General features: G+C 40.2%; 1 protein-coding gene across 3 annotated transcripts in view; it reads left to right on the forward strand.

Annotated features, from left to right (window-relative positions):
- Positions 1-22908, forward strand: part of LOC135198627 (TGF-beta-activated kinase 1 and MAP3K7-binding protein 1-like) — a 479012-nt gene that overhangs the window by 157692 nt on the left and 298412 nt on the right. For 2 of the 3 annotated variants that reach the window (XM_064226386.1, XM_064226385.1), the window contains exon 4: positions 5320-5541. The exons of the other annotated variant lie outside the window; for it this stretch is intronic. In XM_064226386.1, coding sequence (XP_064082456.1) covers positions 5320-5541 — 222 coding nt within the window. The remainder of the gene's footprint in view (positions 1-5319; positions 5542-22908) is intronic. 3 annotated transcript variants of the gene reach the window in all.

Below are 22908 nucleotides of genomic sequence, written 5' to 3' on the forward strand. Positions count from 1 at the left end.
CAGAATCGGCAGAGGACATCATTCTTGCCAATACAGAGATTAAGTCGTATAGGGGACACAGGCCTCATTTTCCTGTCTTTCCCACAATTTAGATCTTCTTGCTTAACTCCTTAGGATGCTTTGTATGAGGGAATTGCTGCTGTTTCTCACTCGGGTTATCAGACTGAACATTGTTCGCCTTCCCATGATTTTTAAATGGTCCAGGTGGTTTTCTATGAGCATCTGTGTGGCGGAGTGGTAGCGAGAAGTGTTTGTGAGGCGTCTCAAAATGTCATTGTGCATAAAAGTGATACGTCTCACGGTCTCTCGGGTATAGTTCGTCCAGATGGAACACCCATAAATACTGTAGCAGTACGAGCGGAAGAGCAGCAGTTTCACGTCTCGGTGACAGAAGACAGAAGGCAAACCTCCTTGCAATCATGTTGCCAATTGCACATAGTTTACGGCGCTTCTGTTCAATGTCTGCCGTATCTTTTAGGTCATCAGCAATAATGTCACCCAAATACAGAAATTCGTGCACAAATTCCAGCCAATGGTTTCTGAGGAAAATTTTGCCGATCTCTGCAAGAAAGTAATTGAATATGCGAGATGATCTTCCAAATTTGCTCAGAGACTTGACTGTTTTTGATTCCTATGATCTTCACTCCATCAAAGACTGTGAAAGGAAATGACACTCAACACAAGGTCCAAATGAACTAAGTGAAGTTCTTGGAGACACCTCTTCCAGTGGATATGAACATGTTCTGGGGGTCTTCAAAAAGCAAGCTGAAGCTGGAAGTCCTGTTGCATGAGGCAATATCTGTTTCTCTGACAAATGCACAGCAAGTGGTGGCTGGTGAAATCAAACATGAGAAACCATGCAAATCTACAATCAATGCAAGAGTATTGGAAATGTCTGAACTTCATTCCCACATGGAGGAAGCTGATGGAAGAATTGCTCTGCATTTTGCAAACTCCCTGAATTACAACATTGGACGCTTCATAGCACATTCACCAGACAATGATGTTGTTATCCTCCTTTTATGTCATTTCTCCACCCTTCAAACCAATGGTCTCCATCAATTGTGGGTCAGATGTGGTGTTGGTGACTCAACAAAGTTCTTACCTATTCATACTATGACCATACAGCTTGGTTCACTGTTCTGTGTTACCTGCATTGCATCATTTGACTGGAAGTGACTACAGTGGCCCCCCATATTCGCGTTCTCCGGATTTGCGGACTCACAGATTTCTCTCTGGACCATATCTACCATTATTTGCGGGGGATTTGCTTATTCGCAGGGTTTTCCGATGAAAATAATCACCAATTAGTGTATTTTGATGTTATTTTCATGACTAAACACATTTTTATGATACAAAAATGATTTACTAATTTTAATTTATTAATATTGATTAATACTGTATTAGTAAGTTTAATCAATTAAATGATATCACATAAAAATAATAATTCTCTCTCTCTCTCTCTCTCTCTCTCTCTCTCTCTCTCTCTCTCTCTCTCTCTCTCTCTACAGAGATGTATGTCTTTTGCATGATAAATAAATTATATACTATTTTCAAATATTAATGTAAACAGCAATAATGTCAATTCATTAAAGAAAATACTATAGCGACTTAGTAAGATTTTAGTTTATAAAATGTAAGAATGAAGGAAATCCCAGTCATCTTTCTTTAACTCCAGGTACTAAAACTGTCAAATATATAAGTAATGTGACAGGAGGGGGAGGAGCTGTTGTTGTTGCCACCAAGTTTTCATGTAATTTCTCTCTCTCTCTCTCTTACCAAGACAAAAGAATTTTTATAGTATATGTACTATATGTTTATTAACTTTTTCAAATAACAATAATAATAATAATAATAATATACTTTATTAAAAGTAATGGCTACTTCACCAGCGTTACACTTGTAGAGATTCTTCTTTATTTTCCAAATGGCAGCTTTTTCCGTGCTACTTAGACAGGCTATTAGAGCGCCTATAGAGGTCATGATCAAATACAGAGTTAAAATTGGTGTATATTTTTGAATTTTACAGATAAACTATGATACCATAGTCATCAAAGTCATTAAAGTCTCTCTCTCTCTCTCTCTCTCCTTCTCTCTTCTTCTCTCTCTCTCTCTCTCTCTCTCTCTCTCTCTCTCTCTCTCTCTCTCTCTCTCTCTCGGAGCTGCCAGAAATCCTCTGGCTGGGAAGCTGAGGGTGGACTGATCTTGGTGTGGTGTCCGTCCTCCTTATATTTGGGGTTGACAGCAGGGGGTCTGGCCAATGCTGATCTCCTCTTGGCTGGTGGTGGTAGGTCTTTGTTTTCATTGGTGGCTTGAGCCAGGTCTCAAGCCACTTTCTCCGAGTTGATGGTTGCGATGCTGTAGGTCCCGCAGCCGTCTAGACCTCCTGAGTGGCGAGGTTACGTTTATGGGCGTTTTGCTACGCTGCGGGACGTCACAGCTAATTTGATTTTCGTTGGCTGCAGGAGTATCTCGTTCGGGGGTGTTGTCTTCCGTGTTGTCGTGATCGGTGGTGTCATTGTTGGTGGCAGGTCTTCTCATACTCGGAGGGAGGAGAAATTCTTCCTGGGTCGTATTTAGTGTTGGTTTACTTGCTGGATGAGAAGCACCTCCAGCAGGCGTAACTGACGGGCATCAGGGGCCTTCCCGATGATCTTTGTGTTTTGGATGATGACATCCCGGGAGATGGCGTCTTGATGTCTGGTGTGGGCGTGATTCTTGATAGCCCCCTCTTGGGCGTGGCATGAGAGTCTCTTCGACAGGCGCATGGTAGTCATACCAACGTAGGCGCCGCTGCAACCGCGGACTGGGCATGTATACTGGTACACCACATGCGTCTGCTTCAGGGGTCTCGTACCTGTGGAGAGGGGTTATTTTTCATAATAAGGTCGCGCGTCCTTCAATTCTGGTAGTAAATGATCAGGTCGATATGTCGGTCAGGATACATTTTCGGAAATAATTTTCTTAATGGAGTCCTCTTCTTCACGGTAATGGGAACTTATGGAGGCTTTGTAATACAGCTTGATATTATCCTGGGGGCGGGGTTGCGGGCTCTCACTACCGTACCATTTCTCCAGGGTTGTACGGTCTTCTCTGCTTATTGATTTATTCGATTACCCGTTATTTACGAGTACTTGGGAGGCGCGGTCGAGTTCCAGATGAGTGTCCTGCCAGATCGAGCAGTGGGAGAGGGCTCTCCTGATGAAGGCCCTGACGGTCGTGCTTTTTAATCTGGCGGGGCACTCGCTGTCACCGTTGAGGCAAAGTCCTAGGTTGGTCTTCTTTGTGTAGACAGAAGTATGGAGGCCGTCTTCTGTCTTACTCACAAGGACATCGAGGAAGGGGAACAACCGATTGTTGGTGCTGTATTCAACCATGTAATTCAGCACGCTGCACTGCTGAAATGCCTGACGGAGGGCTTCTACCTCATCCTCGGCGTCGACTTGAACAAAGATGTTGTCGATATAATGTCCATATCTGCGGGGTTACTGCATCCTGGTGAAGACTCGTTCCTCCACGGTGCCCATGTAAAAGTTAGTGAAGAGTACCCTCAGTGGGGAGCCCATTGCTACGCCATGCTTCTGGCGGTACATCTGGCCACGGTGGGTGGAGAAAGGGGCCTTCTTTGTGCAGATCTCCAGCAGTGTATTAAGCGAGGCTTCGGGTATGTTGAGGGGCGCCGTCGACTGACTCCTGTAGACACACTTAAGGATAATGTCAATGGTTTCATCGACAGGCACGTTCGTAAACAGGGACTCTATGTCCAGCGGGGCGATAATCCCAGTGCCAGGGGTGTCCTTGATGACTTTTAGGAATTCTACTGACGACTGCAGGCTGCACTGGCTCGGGACGTTGGGGGTCAAAATTTGATTAAGACGTTTAGCCAAGGCGTACATAGGGGCAGGCTGATGATCAGCCGGAGGGGTTTTCCTTGTTTGTGGGTTTTTATGTTACCATATAGATAACCCAGGCTGTAGTCTCCTTGTATGGGCGGGAGGTGGACAGCGTTAGTCGCAGCATTCACTGCGCTGATGACTCCGTTGGCCTCCCTCTTGATGTCGTCTGTCGGGTTTCTTGTCAGGTGCTAGAACTTGCTCTCATTGGACAAAATAGCACCCAGCTTCTGGTGGTATTCAGCAGTATCAGTCAAGACGAAGGCTGCCGTCTTGTCCGTGCGTCGCACCGTGATGTTCTCTTTCTCCTTCAGTTCCTTTATATTCGTGAGTTGTACCAGAAAATATGAAAAGGGTTTCTGCTATTGTATAGTGATATAGATACTGTATACAGTAAACCCTGCATTTCAGACCCGCGCCACCCCCCTGCAAATAGCTAAAATCTGCAAATACTTAAGACCCCTCAAAAAATGCTTATAACTGTCTATTTTGAAAGTTCAAACGCAAGAAAACCCTCTAAAAATGCTTATAACTGAATATTTTAATAGTTTTTTTAACAAAAAGTGCATTTAGTCTTGAAAATTATATGAAAATACAGTAATTTGTGATTATTTCTTGATGAAAAATACTGAAAATAAGCGAATTATCTGTGAATAATGTGTATATACATTTCATGAAGAAATGGCGAATAGGTGAGTATGCGAAAAGCGGGGTTCGACTGTATAGTTTACTTATCAGTGATATTTTCATGAGGTTTTTATCAAATGAATGTATTCACTACACTTATATATCTTATGTTTAATCAAACACAGGAGCACCTTAACTTATCAGATGCTTTAGGGTATGGCCTTCTGAAAAATAACTTAGTCTAATAAGTAGCAATGATTATATGATATAACCTGCATTCAATATATGTACTGCATTCTAGATACCTGCACGCATCTTACAAATAACTGCAATTACATGCAGTTCTTGGTCTAAACTAAATATAATCAGTTTTTGAATTTATGAGAAAAATGTATCACATCCAAAATGGTAGCCTAGCCAAATATCATCAGAGAAATGTAACTGATAATTACAGAAGTCTGGTAAGTTGAGGCATTACTAAGTATATTACATTTATGTACAGTATCTTATATTTAGGGTAAATAAGTTGTGTTTTGTGATTAAACTAATATTTTAGCAAACTCAGGGTATTTCCAATAGTTTTATTAGATTAAGTTATATTTTTGGGTAAATTTGGGTACTGGTTAGCTTGTAAGCTGTTCTGAGAGAACACGGTCTTACCATTTAATGAGGTGTATAATCTAATTTTGTTAATAGAAATAACATCTGATTAATCAAGAAATTCACAGGTTTTTCTGTACAGTAGTCTATTAACCGTACTGAAAAGTATACTTAAAGATAAATTTTCGTTGCCTTACAGAGAATGCCAGCTGAGCTTAGTTTTGAACAGCTTACTGGCAAAACTACTGAAGAAGATGTTAAAGAAGTTTTTAGAGAAGCTTTTCTTTCAGTTGAAAATGCCTTTCTCGAATCAATTGACCCAAAAATCGCTGAACGTACACAGTTATTGGATAAGATCCCTGATGGAATGTCACAGTTTGAAGCCGCACAAAAGTACCCTGAAACATTCAGCAGACTTCAGGTGTGTTGTCTGATGTAATAAAAATAATTTTTTAAAATGTTAATTACAACCTTGTATAGGTTCATTACATAAATTACCCTACCTAATTGTGCGTATATCTATTATAATTCAATTTTAGGTTATCAGTGTATTTTTATGAACTTTTTTCACGATTATTGCATTATTGAGCAATGCATTAACCCATAGGGGCAGGCTAAATATATATCACACACACCCCCAGACTGGACAAACTTTAAGGTTGGCCAGTTTAAGAAAAACATCAGTGGAAAGAGGAAGATATGCAAATGCACTAGGTGTAAGAAAAAAATTTGAAAGTTTTCCCTACTTTCCATGGGAAGTTGAAAGTGACTATTTACAACCCTTTATGGTACCCCTTTCACAAGACACTTGTAATTTTTACCAAGTTATACATGTTTGTTACTAAACAATATACAAACGCTTGGTTCTTTACAATACAAAATGCTTACGGTGAAGCTGGAACACGACCACTAAAACTCTTGAAGAAGGTGGTTAGGCAGTACGTAACTACTGTCCGGTAGGCGGGGAAACCCACCTGACTGGATGTAAACACTCCACTTTGCTTCCCTGACTGTTGATTAAGTTTTCCTAGTGGGATCTTTTGTTTTATTATTTCTAATATACTATATTGAATACAGTGTGTTTGATACATATTTATTGATATACAAACCCAAGTTTTGTGATAGCCTTGCAAGCCACCTTCTCCCAGTGTGTCTCTCACACCCCCTTTGATTATAAGGGTATGGAAGTATATTTGTTATGAATATTTTTGAGATGTTCCTCTTGCTGCTTGTGCTGTTGGAAGTTTGCCAAGAGGAAAACTTTAGAGCATTTGCCCTTAGTTTTTCTCTTCTGGTATTCTTTCCTTTTGCCATTTTCTCCTTGTGGAGATATATTTCCGGCACCCTCTTCATTCACTTGTTGGGTGAGGAGGAGGAGGAGGATGTGTGGGCGAGTTAGTGACTTATTCTTAGAGGTCTCCACTTGTGTCGAAGGGCAGTGCCCTTCAGAATTAGAGGAGTCTCCATTATTAATTATTTTTTCTTTTTTCTTTAGATTGACAGTGTGCATTCGTAGGATGCAGCAGTAGATGGTTGGATATCTCACTGTGTTGGCTATCCTAACCTTCAGGAGTATACCTGTGACACTTATGCTGTGGCACTGCCTCTTTATGTGTGTAGTTTCCCTGGTGTTAATCGGAAGATAAAGAACCTTGATAAACGAATACTCCGCTAGGATATCTTCCTCAAGGCCAGGAGGGTGAGCAGGGTCATTGTCCAACAACAGCAGACATTTCAGAGGGAGGCGCTTCTCTTCCAAGAATTTCTTCACTGTCGTGCCGAAACACAGATTTACCCAATCGGTTAACAAAAGTCTTGTTACCCAGGCTTTCGCATTAGCCCTCCACATCACTGGAAGCTTCTCCTTAAGCACTTTGTGGGCCTTGAAGGCTCGAGGAGTCTCCGAATGATAGACAAGTAGGGGCTTCACATTGCAATCCCCACTGGCGTTCGAACAAAGTGCAAGTGTAAGCCTGTCTTTCATAGGCTTATGCCCGGGTAGCTTCTTCGCTTCATGCGTGATGTACGTCCGACGAGGCATTTTTTTAAAAAAAAGGCCAGTCTCATCACAGTTGAAGACTTGCTGAGAACTGTAGCCTTCTTTGAGAGTCATCTCGTCGAACGTCTTAACCCTTTAACGCCGATTGGACGTATTAAATGTAGACATAAATTGTCTGTCGGGTGCCGATTGGACGTATGGTAGGTCAATAAAAAAAAGTTTTTTTTTAAATTTGCAGAAAAATACTTACAGGCCTACCAGGCAAAAACTTTTGAATCACGCGCCTTGGGGGATGCTGGGAGCTCACGGATCAAGGCGTTGTTTTGTTTACAATCGTTATGCAGGCGCGCAAGCGGGAATTTCTTTCTTATCGCACTAAAAAGTATCAGTGACACATCTCAGAAATTATTTCGTCACTTTGACATAATTTGTGCACCATTTTAAATTAGCCGTTACATGGAGTATTACATATGAAAATGTGCGCAATGTGCGTAGCTTTTATCAGTTTTGAAATATTTTCATATGAATAACGATAAGTGCCAAAATTTCAACCTTTGGTCAACTTTGACTCTACCGAAATGGTTGAAAAACGCAATTGTAAGCTAAAACACTTATATTCTAGTAATATTCAATCATTTACCTTCATTTTGCAACAAATTGGAAGTCTGTAGCACAATATTTCGATTTATGGTGAATTTATGAAAAAAACTTTTTCCTTATGTCCGCGCGTCCGCGCGGTAACTCTTCCGAAAAAATCATAAATTTTTTCGTGCGATTGTCGTAATATTTGCATCATTTTAAATTAGCCGTTACATAAAGTATTATATAAGGAAATGTGCACAATTTCATGCAGAATACAACTAAAAACAACCCATGGTTGTAGCTTTTATCAGTTTTGAAATATATTCATGTAAATAACGATAATTGCCAAAATTTCAACCTTCGGTCAACTTTGACTCTACCGAAATGGTCGAAAAATGCAATTGTAAGCTAAAACTTTTATATTCTAGTAATATTCAATCATTTACCTTAATTTTGCAACAAATTGGAAGTGTCTAGCACAATATTTCGATTTATGGTGAATTTATGAAAAAAAAAAAAATTTTCCTTACGTCCGCGCGGTAACTCTTTCGAAAAAAATCATAAATTTTTTCGTGCGATTGTCGTAATGTTTGCACCATTTTAAATTAGCTGTTACATAAAGTTTTATATATGAAAATGTGCGCAATTTTATGTAGAATACAAAAAAAATAATTGAAGGTTGTAGCTTATCTCATTTTCGAAATATTTGCATATAAATCACCATAAATAGAAAAAAAACCACGTTCGGTCAACTTTGACTCTACCGAAATGGTCGAAAAACGCAATTGTAAGCTAAAACTCTTACAGTCTAGTAATATTCAGTCATTTATCTTCATTTTGAAAAGATTTATGGTGAATTTAAGAAAAAAAACTTTCCTTCCCAGTGTTCGCGGATTCTCCGCCGCAAATCTCCGAAATGCGTACGTCCCATTGTCGGAATATTTGCTCCGTTTCATATTAAGCGTTTCACAGAGTTTAATATATGAAAATGTGTGCAATTTCATGTAGAATACAAAAACAAATAAGTGAAGGTTGTAGCTTTTCTCATTTTTGAAATATTTGCATATAAAAAATTTTTATATTAAAAAAATTCGACATTCGGTCAACTTTAACTTGTCCGAAATGGTCGAAAACTGCAATTGTAAGCTAAAGCTCTTACAGTATAGTAATATTCGATCATTTATGTTCATTTTGAAACAAATTGGAAGTCTCTAGAACAATATTTAGATTTATGGTGAATTTTTGAAAAAAACATTTTTTTAAGTCCTCGAGTTACGAATTCATGCATCATTTTGTGATAATATTTTCTCTGTGTTGCTTTGATCGTTTTACAATGTGTTATATACCAAAATGATCGCAATTTAGTGTACAATACAACGAAAAAAATTAAGTTGTTAGCTTTAACCGTTTTGCTCACAGCGTGATTTGAATACAATTATATATGAAATTTTGTTTTTGCGCTATCATACATCGCATTATTTATATATGATAATGATATTTTTTCATTTCTGATGGTTGCATACTAAACTTCAGGCAATGACAAAAAAATGAGCCAAAAATGAACTCTTAATCTTGAAATCTAAGCACGCTGTGAATTTTTGAAAAAAATATTTTTTCCGCTTCGGCGCTCACTCTGAGACCCCCTCGGCATATGGGAGACGATTTTTATTTTACCCCTTCGGCGTTAAAGGGTTAATAAAGGCTTCGGCCACTTTTGTGTCCGAGCTGGCCGCCTCTCCATGCCGCACCACCGAATGGATGCCAGTCCGTTTACAGAATTTTTCGAACCACCTATGAGAAACCTTGAAGTCTGGGGCTGGTGTCGATGTCCCTTCTCCGTCGTCTTCGACCTGGGCAATTAAATCGACGAAAATAGTGCTGGCCTTGTGACAGATTGCCGCCTCCGTTATCGTATCGCCAGCGATTTCTTTGTCTTTTATCCAGGCAAGAAGCAGCTTTTCCATTTCATCATGCACGTGGCTCCTCTTGCTGGACAAAATAGTCATGCCCTTGGAAGGTGTAGCTGCTTTGATGACATCGTTCTGCTTAAGGATGGTGCCTATTGTTGAGGGATTTTGGCCGTATTCCTTGGCGATCACACTCAATCGCATACCAGCTTCATATTTTGTAATGATCTCCATCTTCGTCTCCAAAGAAAGCATCCTCTTCTTTCCTACTTCAAGTTTCTTGGGACCCATGACTACGTATATACTGTACGTAAGTAAGTTTTGTAGGGCGGATACGTATGAAGTAAAGTTCTCACACAACACGATAAAGTAGTTCTACAACAAAATCACTAACAAATATACGTTAATAAACGAAATCGTATAGAACGAACGAATTCTGCGTGCGTGCGTATGATACCGATGATGCCGTGAAGTGGCCTAAAAAGCACGCCGCTACGTAGATGCATGATGGGATCATGGGAGAGATGCTGACCAATAGGAGAGAAAGATCTTATGGCGGTGACTACCATCAGGAACCAATGGGAGAGCGGGAGGATGGTGGCAAGTCTACTCAGTTGGCAGCGTGCGAGTTTTAAAGTTGTTATCGGTGGTCTGCGCGAATCTCGGACTTTACAGCAACATCCGTTCGTATCTTGAACAATTTTCGTATGTAGAGCCGCAAAAATCTTCGTATTTGCTTTCGTATCTCGAGTTTTCGTAAGTTGAGCCTTTCATATCTCGAGGTACCACTGTATGTACATACTAACAAAAGTATTTCTGGGATCGACCTGTGTCGGCCGATGAAAAATCCCTGTAACTCATTTTCTAGTATAAATAAACTCTATAATATACCAGAGAAAAAGCTAACATGGTTATGCTGAAGTTACTACCCTCAGCGCGATCACCCAAAGGGTGTCGGTATAAGTATAGGGGCGTTGTGTTACCACAAACCACAGGTCTTCTGCCATTTAGAAGGTTCCCTTCAAAATCTCCCTCCTTGGTGAGAGCCGTTACAACAAAATACTACCACCCGTCCCCGCTCGCCACTACTACTAATACCCACGCGCTACAATTCTCATTCCTGTAAATAGAGTCGTGCGATTCACTGTGAAGTTTTTACGCTCTATTTGATCTGTGAATATTGGATTAATCCTTGCAGTTATGAGTGCTCAAGCTTCTTCTGCTTCAAAGTTGAGTACCCCATTTGGTTTTATGGCATAATTATTTTAATTAAGTATGCTATTGGCCTTGGCCCCTCAAAATATAAGTTGGGGGTGCGATTGCCTGGACCGCCATTTTGAGCGTCGGCATAGCTACAGCGAATTCCGCATGACATGTTTCAGATTATATATATAGGCTTAGCTTTAGTTATAAAGTATTAAAAGGCAATATTTCTGTTTATACAGTTATCGGTTGCATTTCACGTTAATATGGCTTATATACTAGCAATATAAATATGCGGTGCTCGTGAGCCCGTCTCGAATCTAGGCTAGTCTCACAATCATAACCATATTTGATCCTTAATTGGATACATGGTTGAATTACCCCTAGTTAGCTTAAATTAATAAGCCTAGTGAGCTTAAGATTAGTTTTTCTCGTCCTAACGTCTTAGATCTAAAAAATGATTTAACTAAGTGCGGTCGAGTGAAATGTCCCATTACAATGGGAATTTAAGGGATACCAGGGGTTTTGTAGATTAGTACTAGATATATAGAGATTACTCCTATGCACCTTATGTTATGTTATTGTAATTAGTCTAAATAAAATACCCTAAGTAATGGTATTATGTGCCTAGCCTACCTGGATAACCTCCTGACAGGGTTGGACCACCTTCGATCGCGCCGAGCCACGGCCAGTCATCAAAAACATCTAGGCTACATAGCCTATGAGTGGTACCCAGCTTGGACCAGGGGTAGAGCCAGGCAACATGGCCTATTACAAACAAACCTCTGATAATTTCTTTATCTCTGGAGCCTCGGCGAACAGAGTGTATAATTAATGGAATATTTAGAGGCAGGGTATAACGTAATAGTACGTGAAGTTCGGTATTACCGGACTTCATCTGATTCATTCCTTGCTTCGGCAACTATAGAGGTGAGCTATTATCTAATATACAATGGCTTCTCAGTCGATGTTCTATAAATATAAGGGCTTCTTCGGCATCGACGAAGTTCGGCGTATATTTTTAAGCATGCCTCTTAAAGGAAATTATCTGTTTATGCTATTACACTTTTATTTTATAAGCCTCCTTAAGATAAGCCAATTATTAATATTACATCGGTTTCGGAATATTTTGGCAACTTATTTCGCCAACAATTTTGAAAAACAAAGTGTTTCTAGAAAACTGTAGCAGTTATGTCGGTACGGAATATTTCGGAAACGAAATATTCCGCCGGTATCAAACTAAAAACTTACGAGTTTTTTATTAAGTTGTTTATAACTAGTATTGAGTCGGTTCCGAACTATTTCGGCGACGAAATAATTCGTCAACAAGTTTAAACGACATCAAAACTTATGAGTTTTAATTTAGTTGTGGATAACTAGTACTATGTTGGTCCCGGAGTATTTCGGTAAAATACTTCGCCAATAGATAGAAACAATGCACGAGTTCTCTAGAGATACTTTAATGCATGTCTAGACAAAATATTTCGGCAACGAAATATTTCGCTAATAATTTCAACCACCAGGGAAGAAACTGATTAAGAATTTTCACATTACAGGTGGTTCGTTGCCAGGCGGAGGGATGCCCCGCAACGTTAAGTAACTCGTTTGGCCACGTAGTTTGCAGGACGCATGCGAACTGCGCCGTACAGCTGGAGAACTACGTGGTCTGGCATCCAGATGCTTGTATGATCTGTTATGACTTGGTGACCATCATGTCTAATGAACAGGTAAGAACATCACGAATTTGGCTTAGTTATTTTAAGAAATTTAGTCATAAGTATTCTAGCTTAAATAACGGATCCGCCACTAAAACGAACGTTAATTACAGACGGATCCGGCTGCCTACCACGATGCTAGGGTGTCCCTTCGCAAGTGGGTAGGGGGGTTTGGCAAAAATGTTCCCAAAGGCCAACCATACGTCCTAGATGCGGACCTGTGCGCTATGATTTTCTCAGGGGCCACACTGACCACAGCAGTGGCCAGGGATATTGCCAGACCCCTCATCGAAGCGATACGTGCCGAGACCGCGACCACCATGGAGGAGCAGCAAGAGCTCATGGACGATGTGGCGGGGATAAATATCAACGCCGAACCTATGGTCACGGAGGAACAGGTAGGTGGGGAGGTAAGTGGAGCGAGTTCCATTCCTAGTCCTTCTCCTTCCATTGCTTCTTCTTCATCCTTCAAGGGCTTTACAAAGCCCGTTGCAAAACAAGGAATACAATCAGTAATTCCTAAAGTCAAAAAGACTTTAAAGAAGGCTACGAAGTCTGTTCCGCCAGCGGCGAAGGAGTTGTCTTCGGCGTCACAGCCGTCGACATCATCCGTCAATGTGCCTGCTGCCCTAAGTCCTTCCCCTACACAAGGGCCAGGAACATTCTCTAAGGCGGCGGAATAGTCCTTCGATCCAGTAGACTTTACTAACCAGCTGTTAGCCAAGGTCGCTGGAGTAATCGATCAGAAGATTGATCAGAAGATTGATGCACGCCTCGGGTCAACACCGGACATCCCCAATCAGGCTCTCTCGTCACTGACGGAGAGAATGAAGCCTATTGAGGAGATGCTCTCCGGTCTCCTTCGCTCCGGAACACCAGCCCTATCAATGATGGTTCCGGATGCCTCAAAACTACCACCATTTGAGAATGACAATCCTTGGAGGGTGGCCCTGCATGCTCCCTTCGTTGATGGGAGATTGACTATTGAGGGATGCGGGTCGCGACCCATCGAAGACTATGAGCTCTTCCCACATGATATGCAGTTCCCGTTCCCGGGCTTTGTCAGACTAGCAAAACATGCACTAGTCAGAGTGGACAAAGTTCCGAAGGAAACGGTAATCTTCCCAAGAGAACAAGCCCAAGCTGCCTGGGTCTGTTGTCTGTCTGAGCTAAACTGTGTCAATACTAAATTGACACCGCACAAAGGGAAGTATACCATGTTCGTCACTCCTGAAGGGATTCCATCACCTTGTACATCTAAGGTGGCGGAGTTGACGCTACAAGCCATAGTCGAGGACAAGCCAATGCCAGTCCTAAGGGAAACAGAGCCTACATCTCTTCTGTTGCCCACGGGGCTGTACGCTTGGAATAACGCTCCGGGTACATTTACCGCAGGTAAATTGGAACCGAAGTGCGCTTCGGACCTCTTTTCCGAAAGATTACCCAAACTCCCCGACCATATGATCAAGGCGGAGTTTGAGACAAGGACCAAGTTAGCCAGATCCATCAACGCCGTCACATCGGCGGAGTTGTTGGCAACCACGTATGAGGATGAGCAAGTCTTTCGAGTTCTGACGAAAGCTCTACTACAGATCTTTCAGACGGACTTGTATGACTTTGCTATAGCAAGAAGGGCCTGTCGAAAACATGTCTTAGCTGGGGCTACAGTTAAACATGAGCCCAACAGACTCATTAAATCTTCCATTTGGGGAGAAACCCTCTTCCCCAAAGAGGAAGTAAATAACATCCTCCATGAGGCAGCCAGGACTAACCAGAGTCTTAGAGTGAGGTGGGGTCTTCCCTTCAAACGGCAACATGATGCGCCTTCTCATCAACAGCCAAAGAAAAAAGCAAGAAGGTACAACCCTTATCAGAGGGCCCGCCCTCAAGGATATATGCAGGCAGTGCCGTCCACCTCAAAGGCAATAACACCACAACAATATGTCTTAGTCCAGCCACCCTCGGAACCTCAACCTTCAACTTCGTCTCAGGTTGTGGCTTCCCCAGCATTTAATCCTGCATATGAGGTGAGAGGTAATTTTCGCCCATATAGAGGACATGCTGGGAGTAGTCGAGCCAGAGGAGGCTCTCGATTGCGAGGTGGAGCCAGAGGGAGAGGATTCCGAGGAGGGCAAGGATCTAGACCAGCAACCAACCAGTGAGATCTCCCAGGTAGGGGGGAGATTGTTCCTGTTCAAGGGTCGATGGACCTTCAGTCCATGGGCCCACAGTATAATATCAAAAGGTCTAGGCTGGAAGTGGGAGAAGGGCCCTCCCCCTCCAGTCAGCTTCTTCCAAAAACCAACAGAGGACCTCTTAGAGTATACAAAGGATCTTCTTCAGAAACGCGCCATAAAGAGGGTGAAGAGCATAAGATTTCAAGCACGATTGTTCAGTGTGCCAAAGAGGGACTCAAACGAAAGACGTGTAATCCTGGACTTGTCTCGGCTGAATTCCTACATTCACTGCGACAAGTTCCATATGCTGACAATCTCACAGGTACGGACCGTGGGGCCGTCACCACCTCTATAGATCTTACAGACGCTTACTATTACGTCCCAATAGCCAGAAACTTCTCTCCGTACCTAGGGTTCAAACTAGGCAAGAAAGCCTACTCATTCAAAGTAATGCCCTTCGGACTCAATGTAGCACCCAGAGTGTTCACGAAATTAGGAGAGACAGTAGTTCAGGAATTGAGGAAGAAAGGAATACTGTTAGTAGCCTACCTGGACGATTGGTTAATATGGGCGAGCAACGAAGCAGAGTGTCAAAGGTCGACATCCAAAGTAGTGAAATTCATAAAATTTTTAGGGTTTCAAGTAAACATGGCAAAATCCAGACTGACTCCAGCATCTCACTTCCAGTGGTTAGGGATTCAGTGGGACCTGAAGAAACACAAACTATCTCTACCGACCAAAAAGGTCAAAGAAATAGCAAAAGCTACAAAACGCTTTATCAAAAACAGACGGTCATCTTGGAGGGAGCAGGAGAGAATCCTAGGCTCCCTTCAGTTCGCATCAGTGACAGATGTTCTATTAAAAACCAAATTGAAAGATATCAATCAGGTTTGGAGATCAAGAGTAAACCTCAAATCCAGGGACAAAGTTTCAAGAATCCCAGATATTCTAAAAAAGAGACTTCTCCCATGGACGGAACAACGGAACCTATCCAAATCAGTTCCACTGCAATTTCCTCCTCCATCTCTGATCATCCACACAGATCCATCTCTGAGCGGTTGGGGGGGATATTCACCCCTCAAGAAAGTTCAAGGAACATGGTCAGAAACATTCCGTCGATTCCACATCAATGTATTGGAAGCGATGGCAGTGTTCTTAACATTGAGAAAATTACAACCGTCCAAGAAGATCCACATTCGAATAGTATCAGACAGCTTTACAGTAGTCCATTGCATAAACAGAAGACGATCCAAATCCAACAAGTTGAATCATGTAATGATAGCAATATTCCTCTTAGCGGAAAAGAACCACTGGCATCTGTCAGCGATTCATCTGGCATGGATAAGGAATGTAGTAGCAGACTCCTTATCCAGAATGACCCCACTAGAATCAGAATGGTCACTGGACGACAAGTCATTCAAATGGATCACGACTCGGATTCCGGGACTACAGGTGGACCTCTTTGCCTCGGAGTCCAATCACAAGTTAGCTTGTTATGTCGCTCCCAACATAGACATCAATGCCTTTGCGATCGATGCAATGTCTCTAGACTGGAACAAATGGGAGAGAATTTATCTTTTTCCTCCAGTGAACCTCCTATTGAAGGTATTACACAAGCTAAGGTCATTCAAAGGCCAGCTGGCACTAGTGGCACCCAACTGGCCGAAGAGCAATTGGTATCCCCTTATCATGGAGATGAAACTCAAACCTCAAAAGATTCCATCCCCAAATCTAACACAGATAGTACAAACGCAAACTGTGTAAGCTTCCTCAAGAATTCTGAGTGCCCTAACTTTATGGACTTCATGAAGTTTGCAGCACAAAAGGAAGCAAACATAGATCCATTAAATATTCTGTTTGTAGAATCAGATAAGAGAGATTCTACAATTAGACAATATGATTCTGCAGTGAAAAAATTGGCTATATTTTTTAAAGATAGGGATATTAAAAAAATGAATACGAATCTTACAATTTCTTTCTTTAGATCATTACATGAAAAAGGCTTAGCTGCCAGCACTATCTGCCCTAAAGAAGATTTTTCAAGTAGGTTTCAATATTAATTTGGCAGACACATACTTTTCCTCTATTCCAAAAGCATGTGCACGTTTGAGACCAACTAGTCGTCCTCAATCTATATCATGGTGTTTGAACGATGTTCTTAAACTCGCATCAGATTTAGACAATGATAATTGTTCTTATTCAGCACTACTAAGAAAAACACTGTTTTTGGTAGCTCTGGCCTCTGGAGCTAGAATCTCTGAATTGTCAGCTCTGTCTAGGGATCCAGGACATGTGGAATTCCTACCATCTGGAAAAGTTTTACTTTCACCAGATAGACAATTTTTGGCAAAAAATGAAGATCCACAAAATAGGTGGACACCTTGGGAAATTCTACCTCTTCCAGAAGATAAAACATTATGTCCTGTTCATACACTAAAATCCTTTATGTCCAGAACATCTCAAATAACATCGGGCTCTCTTTTTATTAGAGACAAAGGGGGCACGATAACTCTAAGAGGAATTAGGCAACAGATACTTTATTTTATTAAACAAGCTAATCCGGATTCAGTCCCACATGTCCATGATATCCGAGCAGTTGCCACCTCAACTAATTATTTTCAAAACATGAAGTTTGAGGACCTTAAAAAGTACACAGGTTGGAAGTCCCCAGCAGTGTTTAAGCGCCACTACCTGAAAAATTTACAGGCCCTAAAATTTTCAGCAGTGGCAGCTGGGGTTGTGGTTGTTCCTGAAGAACAGACTGACGTTTCTCCTTAGAAACCTTTGAACAAAACTATTCCTTTTACTATCTCCCTTTGCATGACCCTTCTACCTACATGACTCGCTCACACTCCCCACCATACTTTTTTTCCGGACCGGGCTACACGTTGGTTATTGATCCCGCTACCGAATTGTTGTATACAAGTGTATATATGTATATATTAACCTATTGTACTATGATGATAGTACTAGAATATTTTCCTTGGTCTTATGAGACATATTAAGCCCAATGTACTAAGAGGGTATAATTCCATTGATTTTGATAATGCTATGTTAATTGTAAATTAAGAAATTTAATTATCATTACAATTATTCTAATACTAGTTATAAGTTATATACTTAACAATAAGAATTAAAACTGTTTATAACTTTTTATACTGGGTATTATTAACCCTATTTATATATATATAATTTAGACTAAAACTTGTATAACATTCTCTGGTATGTTTTCATCGGCCGACACAGGTCGATCCCAGAAAAGGGATTTTGACGTAGGAAAAATCTATTTCTTGGGGAAGACCTGTGTCGCCCGATGAACCGTAACCCTATTAACATTCTTTTCCCACCCTGACTAATCCAAGTTTGTAGAACTATTTTCAGGAATGGGAATTGTAGCGCGTGGGTATTAGTAGTAGTGGCGAGCGGGGACGGGTGGTAGTATTTCATTGTAACGGCTCTCACCACAGAGGGAGATTTTGAAGGGAACCTTCTAAATGGCAGAAGACCTGTGGTTTGTGGTAACACAACGCCCCTATACTTATACCGACACCCTTTGGGTGATCGCGCTGAGGGTAGTAACTTCAGCATAACCATGTTAGCTTTTTCTCTGGTATATTATAGAGTTTATTTATACTAGAAAAATGAGTTACAGGGATTTTTCATCGGGCGACACAGGTCTTCCCCCAGAAATAGATTTTTCCTACGTCAAAATCCCTTTTTATGATAAATGTACTAGTACAGTAGTACTAGTACTACAAATTTTCATAGTTTCATTTCAGACGTACATTTCATCAGCAACTTTCAGTATGTAGTACGTAATGCACCTGTCATCTCCCACAACCTACGTATCCAACTATGTAGTACATAGTACATCTTTCAAAACCACTGAAATTAAGGAATTTTCACATACATTTTTATAAATGTATACAATCGTATTAGTGTATTATATACTACTAGTATTGTTTTATAAAATCCTTTTCTTTAATAATATGAGTTGCCCGATCCATAATTACAAACACCCTCCCAAAATATGCCTAATCTATCCATAGTCTCTTCGGAAGTGTTACCTATGGCCTATGAATCCTTTTTAACGCTGCCACCAAATCTCTTGAACGAGTTTTTAGGACCAAATGACACTCGTTTAAACAATATTAAACAAACAGGCAACTGCACCTACCTCGTTCGTTGCAGATCATTCTGGGTGTTAGCTAAAATGCAAACTGGGCTAATGAATCCCCGTAGATACAAAAATATACTTTTTATTTCCCAAGTCAGGTAACATTAAAATGGAACAATATGAATACATTAAAGTGGAATTACGTAGATTAATTAAGTCTGACCCCAAAAAAAACTGTAAAACTGTCATTTTCCTCTCCCAAACCAGGTGTAAGTAAGTACCCCCTTAAATCTCACTGTCTGATTAACCACACCATTCTTAATAGTCAAATAAGTCTTAGAGAACCCATTCTCTTATACGGTTACATTGAACCCATCTGAAATAAAGAGATCATAATTATTACACCACTTAACACATGAAAGATAATCAAAAGGAATGTGTACACACCACACTTCTCTTTCTCCCACTTCAAAGGTTAACTTTTTCAAAGTTCTGTTTTACGATACCTTATTCGATGGGCCATCTCAAACCTCTTCCAGGTGTGTTCTGCACACTGTCACAAGTAATCAAAGAGTGTCCTCTCTTCTTCTCATCACCTATCATCAAGCCCATATATCATATGCTACGAACACACATGCAGACACGCCCTGTGGGCGCCTAGCAACCATGGGTGCCGCATGTCCCAAGCATGTGATTTTTTTTCAGGTGACACCGACCTCAGATTGCATTGGTCATCATTCCTGGCTGTTTTTCATATCAGCATTCTTCAAGGAGCCTAGCGCTTGTCACTAAGCGGCCTGTCTCTAACTGGAAAAAACTGAGATTAACAATTCATTACCGCACCCTTTTTAAGATATGTACTATAACAATTCATTATATATGTACGTATATGTAGTACATTAGTGAAAAATTCCTTACCTAATTCCAGTGGTTGGCTTGCTTACTGGGATAGGCATTTCTGTGCATACTACTACTAGGATTGGAGAGGCTAAGGACTATAGTAGTATGTACTAGTGGAATCTGCCTGTGATTGGGAGCCTGGAATGATAAAAATTATACAATATGTATGTAATACATACTATGTACATATGTACTGTAAGCCCAGTACGTATATGTACTACTAATACGTACTATGTATACTAGTAGGACATAGTAATGTAGTGCACTACTGCAGTGAGCATAGTAGTGTACCCAAAATTAGTTAAAAATGAAGAATTCCTTATCTGATGGACATTGAGAGCGTATAAATCTTGGCCCAGGTGAGTTCAGATTCGAAGACGGGATCACTGTGTCTGATGATTCAGTTGGAGACGGTGAGGTGGGCTGGGAGGAGGGACCAACTTTTCGATCTGGAATATGTAAGTAATGATACAAACTGTACAGTACACACCTACTACTCTACGGTACTATGTACGTATATGTACGTATGTATGTATATACATTTCTAAAATTTATAAAACCACTTGAACAAAAATATGTATACTAATAAAGTGAAGAATTCCATACTAATACGTACGTATGTAGTATAGTACATCCTACGTATACTACTACTTCGTATTACAGTGGTCCCCCCATATTTACGGGGGATGCTTACCAGACCCCTCCGTGAATAGTTAGAACCTGCAAATGTTTAGAACCCCTATAAAAATGCTAAAACAGCCTATTTTGTTAGTTAAAACTCAAGAAAAACCACTAAAAATGTTCATACTTTGTTTTTTTAATAGTTTTATCACAAAAATTGTATTTTATGATGAAATTGATAAAAAAAAACAGGAATTTGTGGATACTATTTCTCATAGAAAAATACCGCGAATGCGCTAATTTTCCACAAATAATGCGGGGAAACGTTCACGAGAGAAATCCATGAATGTGTGTTCGCAAATCCAGAGAACGCGAATACGGGGGATCCACTGTACATAGTAGTGTGTACAGTACTTACCATGTACTATTATGAACTGCTACATACTACTGTACTGTACCTTTAGAATCGTTTTCGAATCCCTCAAAGGATTCTTCAAAGGAATGAAACAAGCTGATCAAACCTGGAATGACAGTAAAAAAAAATTAGGTTATGAAATACTAGTACGTATGTACATGCAGAAATACGTACTATACCTGTTTAGTACTAGTATGTACACTAGTATATAGAATGTACATACATACCAGTACCGTACATAGTACGTATGTATACAGTAAAACAATTTATGTAGTACTGTACTATATGTATTATGTAGTACTAGTACTTATATAAAACAATTTATCTATGTATTACAATAAAACAAATAAAAAAATTGCTTACCGGATACAGCTAGAGAGGCTGGTGGGTCTTCTACAGGTGGAGGGTCATCAGGAGGAAGACTTGGAAGGCAGTGGTTCATTCCTGGAATGATGATGAAAAAGATTAGATTATGCAACAGCACTGTAGTATGTGTTCTAAAGTGTCCACAATAATACAAAGTGTTGCGAGTCCGTGCATAATTTTTAAAACTTTACAAAAAGCTTTCAACCCAGGGAAGGGTTCGAAAGCTTTTTGTAAAGTTTTAAAAATTATACATATACTTGCAACACTTTGTATTATTGTGGACACTTTACAACATTATATATACTCACGTGATAGAGAGTTTTTTCCCCACTGTAGTATGTATTGTACACATTATGTGTACATGAATATACATATATGTATTAGTACAAAAGTTCCTTACCAGATACATCCGGAGAGTCATCTAGTACTACTACTGGAGGGTTTACAGGTTCAGGAGAAGCTGCTCCTTCTTCTGCTAATGGAGGGTCATCCGGAGGAAGACTTGGAAGGCAGTGGCTCAATCCTGGAATGATGATGATAAAGATTAGATTATGCAGCAGCACTGTTCATAGTTGCTAGTAGTACTATATGTATTGTACAGTACGTAGTACTTTATAGTGTACACACATACATACGTGCAATAAAAACAAATGAAAAAAAAGTTGTTCCTTACCAGATACAGTTGGAGAGTCATCTAGCACTGGAGGTTCATCAGGATCAGGACTTGGAATGCAGTGGCTCAATCCTGGAATAGTACCAATGAAAATAAATGAGGTTATGTAACAGTACATTAATATTAGTATGTATGCACATTACAGTACATACCTATACTTACTATGTATTGTATAATGTACATATATGTATACTTTACAGCATACATACTATGTATTATTACGGATGTATTAAAAATTAAGTACAAAGGTATGTACATTACAGTGGCCCCCCCGTATTCGCGGGGGATGCGTACCAGACCCCCCCCCCCCCCCCCCCCCCCACCCCCGAATAGTTATAATCGCGAATTCTTGTTTGGAACCCCTATAAAAATGCTAAAAACAGCCTATTTTGTTAGTTAAAACTAAAGAAAAACCACTAAAAATTTTCATACTTGGTTTTTTTAATAGTTTTATCACAAAAAGTGCATTTTATGATGAAATTGATAACAAAAACCAGGAATTTGTGGATATTTCTCATAGAAAAATACCGCGAATGCGCGAATTTTCCGCGAATAATGCAGGGAAACGTTCCCGAGAGAAATCCGCGAATGTGTGAGTCCGCGAATCCGGAGAACGCGAATACGGGGGGTCCACTGTATACAGTAAAACAGATAAAATGATTATGTAATATTAATTCCTTACTGGTAGAGGGTGGAGATAACTCTATTGTGTCAAGTTCAGTACTATTGGACATTCTTTCTGCAGGAGAAAAAAAATTATTGATGTATATGTAAGTATAATTATGTACTATGTACACTACCTATACTGCACATACTACATATACTTAAGTTTTACTGTAATACTACTGTACCATAAAACTGAATACAATTTATAAAACATTTTATATACATACAATATATTTAGTAACATAAATGTATGTACTACATACTGTAAAGTGGTAAACAATAAAAGGGAAGAATGCTTTAGTACGTACCTAGGTTAAGAGTGGCAGGTGGTGCTGTAGACTTTCTCTTGAAGCTGAAAACCTCAAGTTTAGCTTGGATGGTTGTTTTCTTTTGCTTCTCCTTTACAGTCTCCTTGTAAAAAGTGAACGCATCTTGAACTGTCCCTTT

This window comes from Macrobrachium nipponense, chromosome 22 (assembly GCF_015104395.2).
Source record: "Macrobrachium nipponense isolate FS-2020 chromosome 22, ASM1510439v2, whole genome shotgun sequence".
NCBI classification, from domain to species: Eukaryota; Metazoa; Arthropoda; class Malacostraca; order Decapoda; family Palaemonidae; genus Macrobrachium; species Macrobrachium nipponense.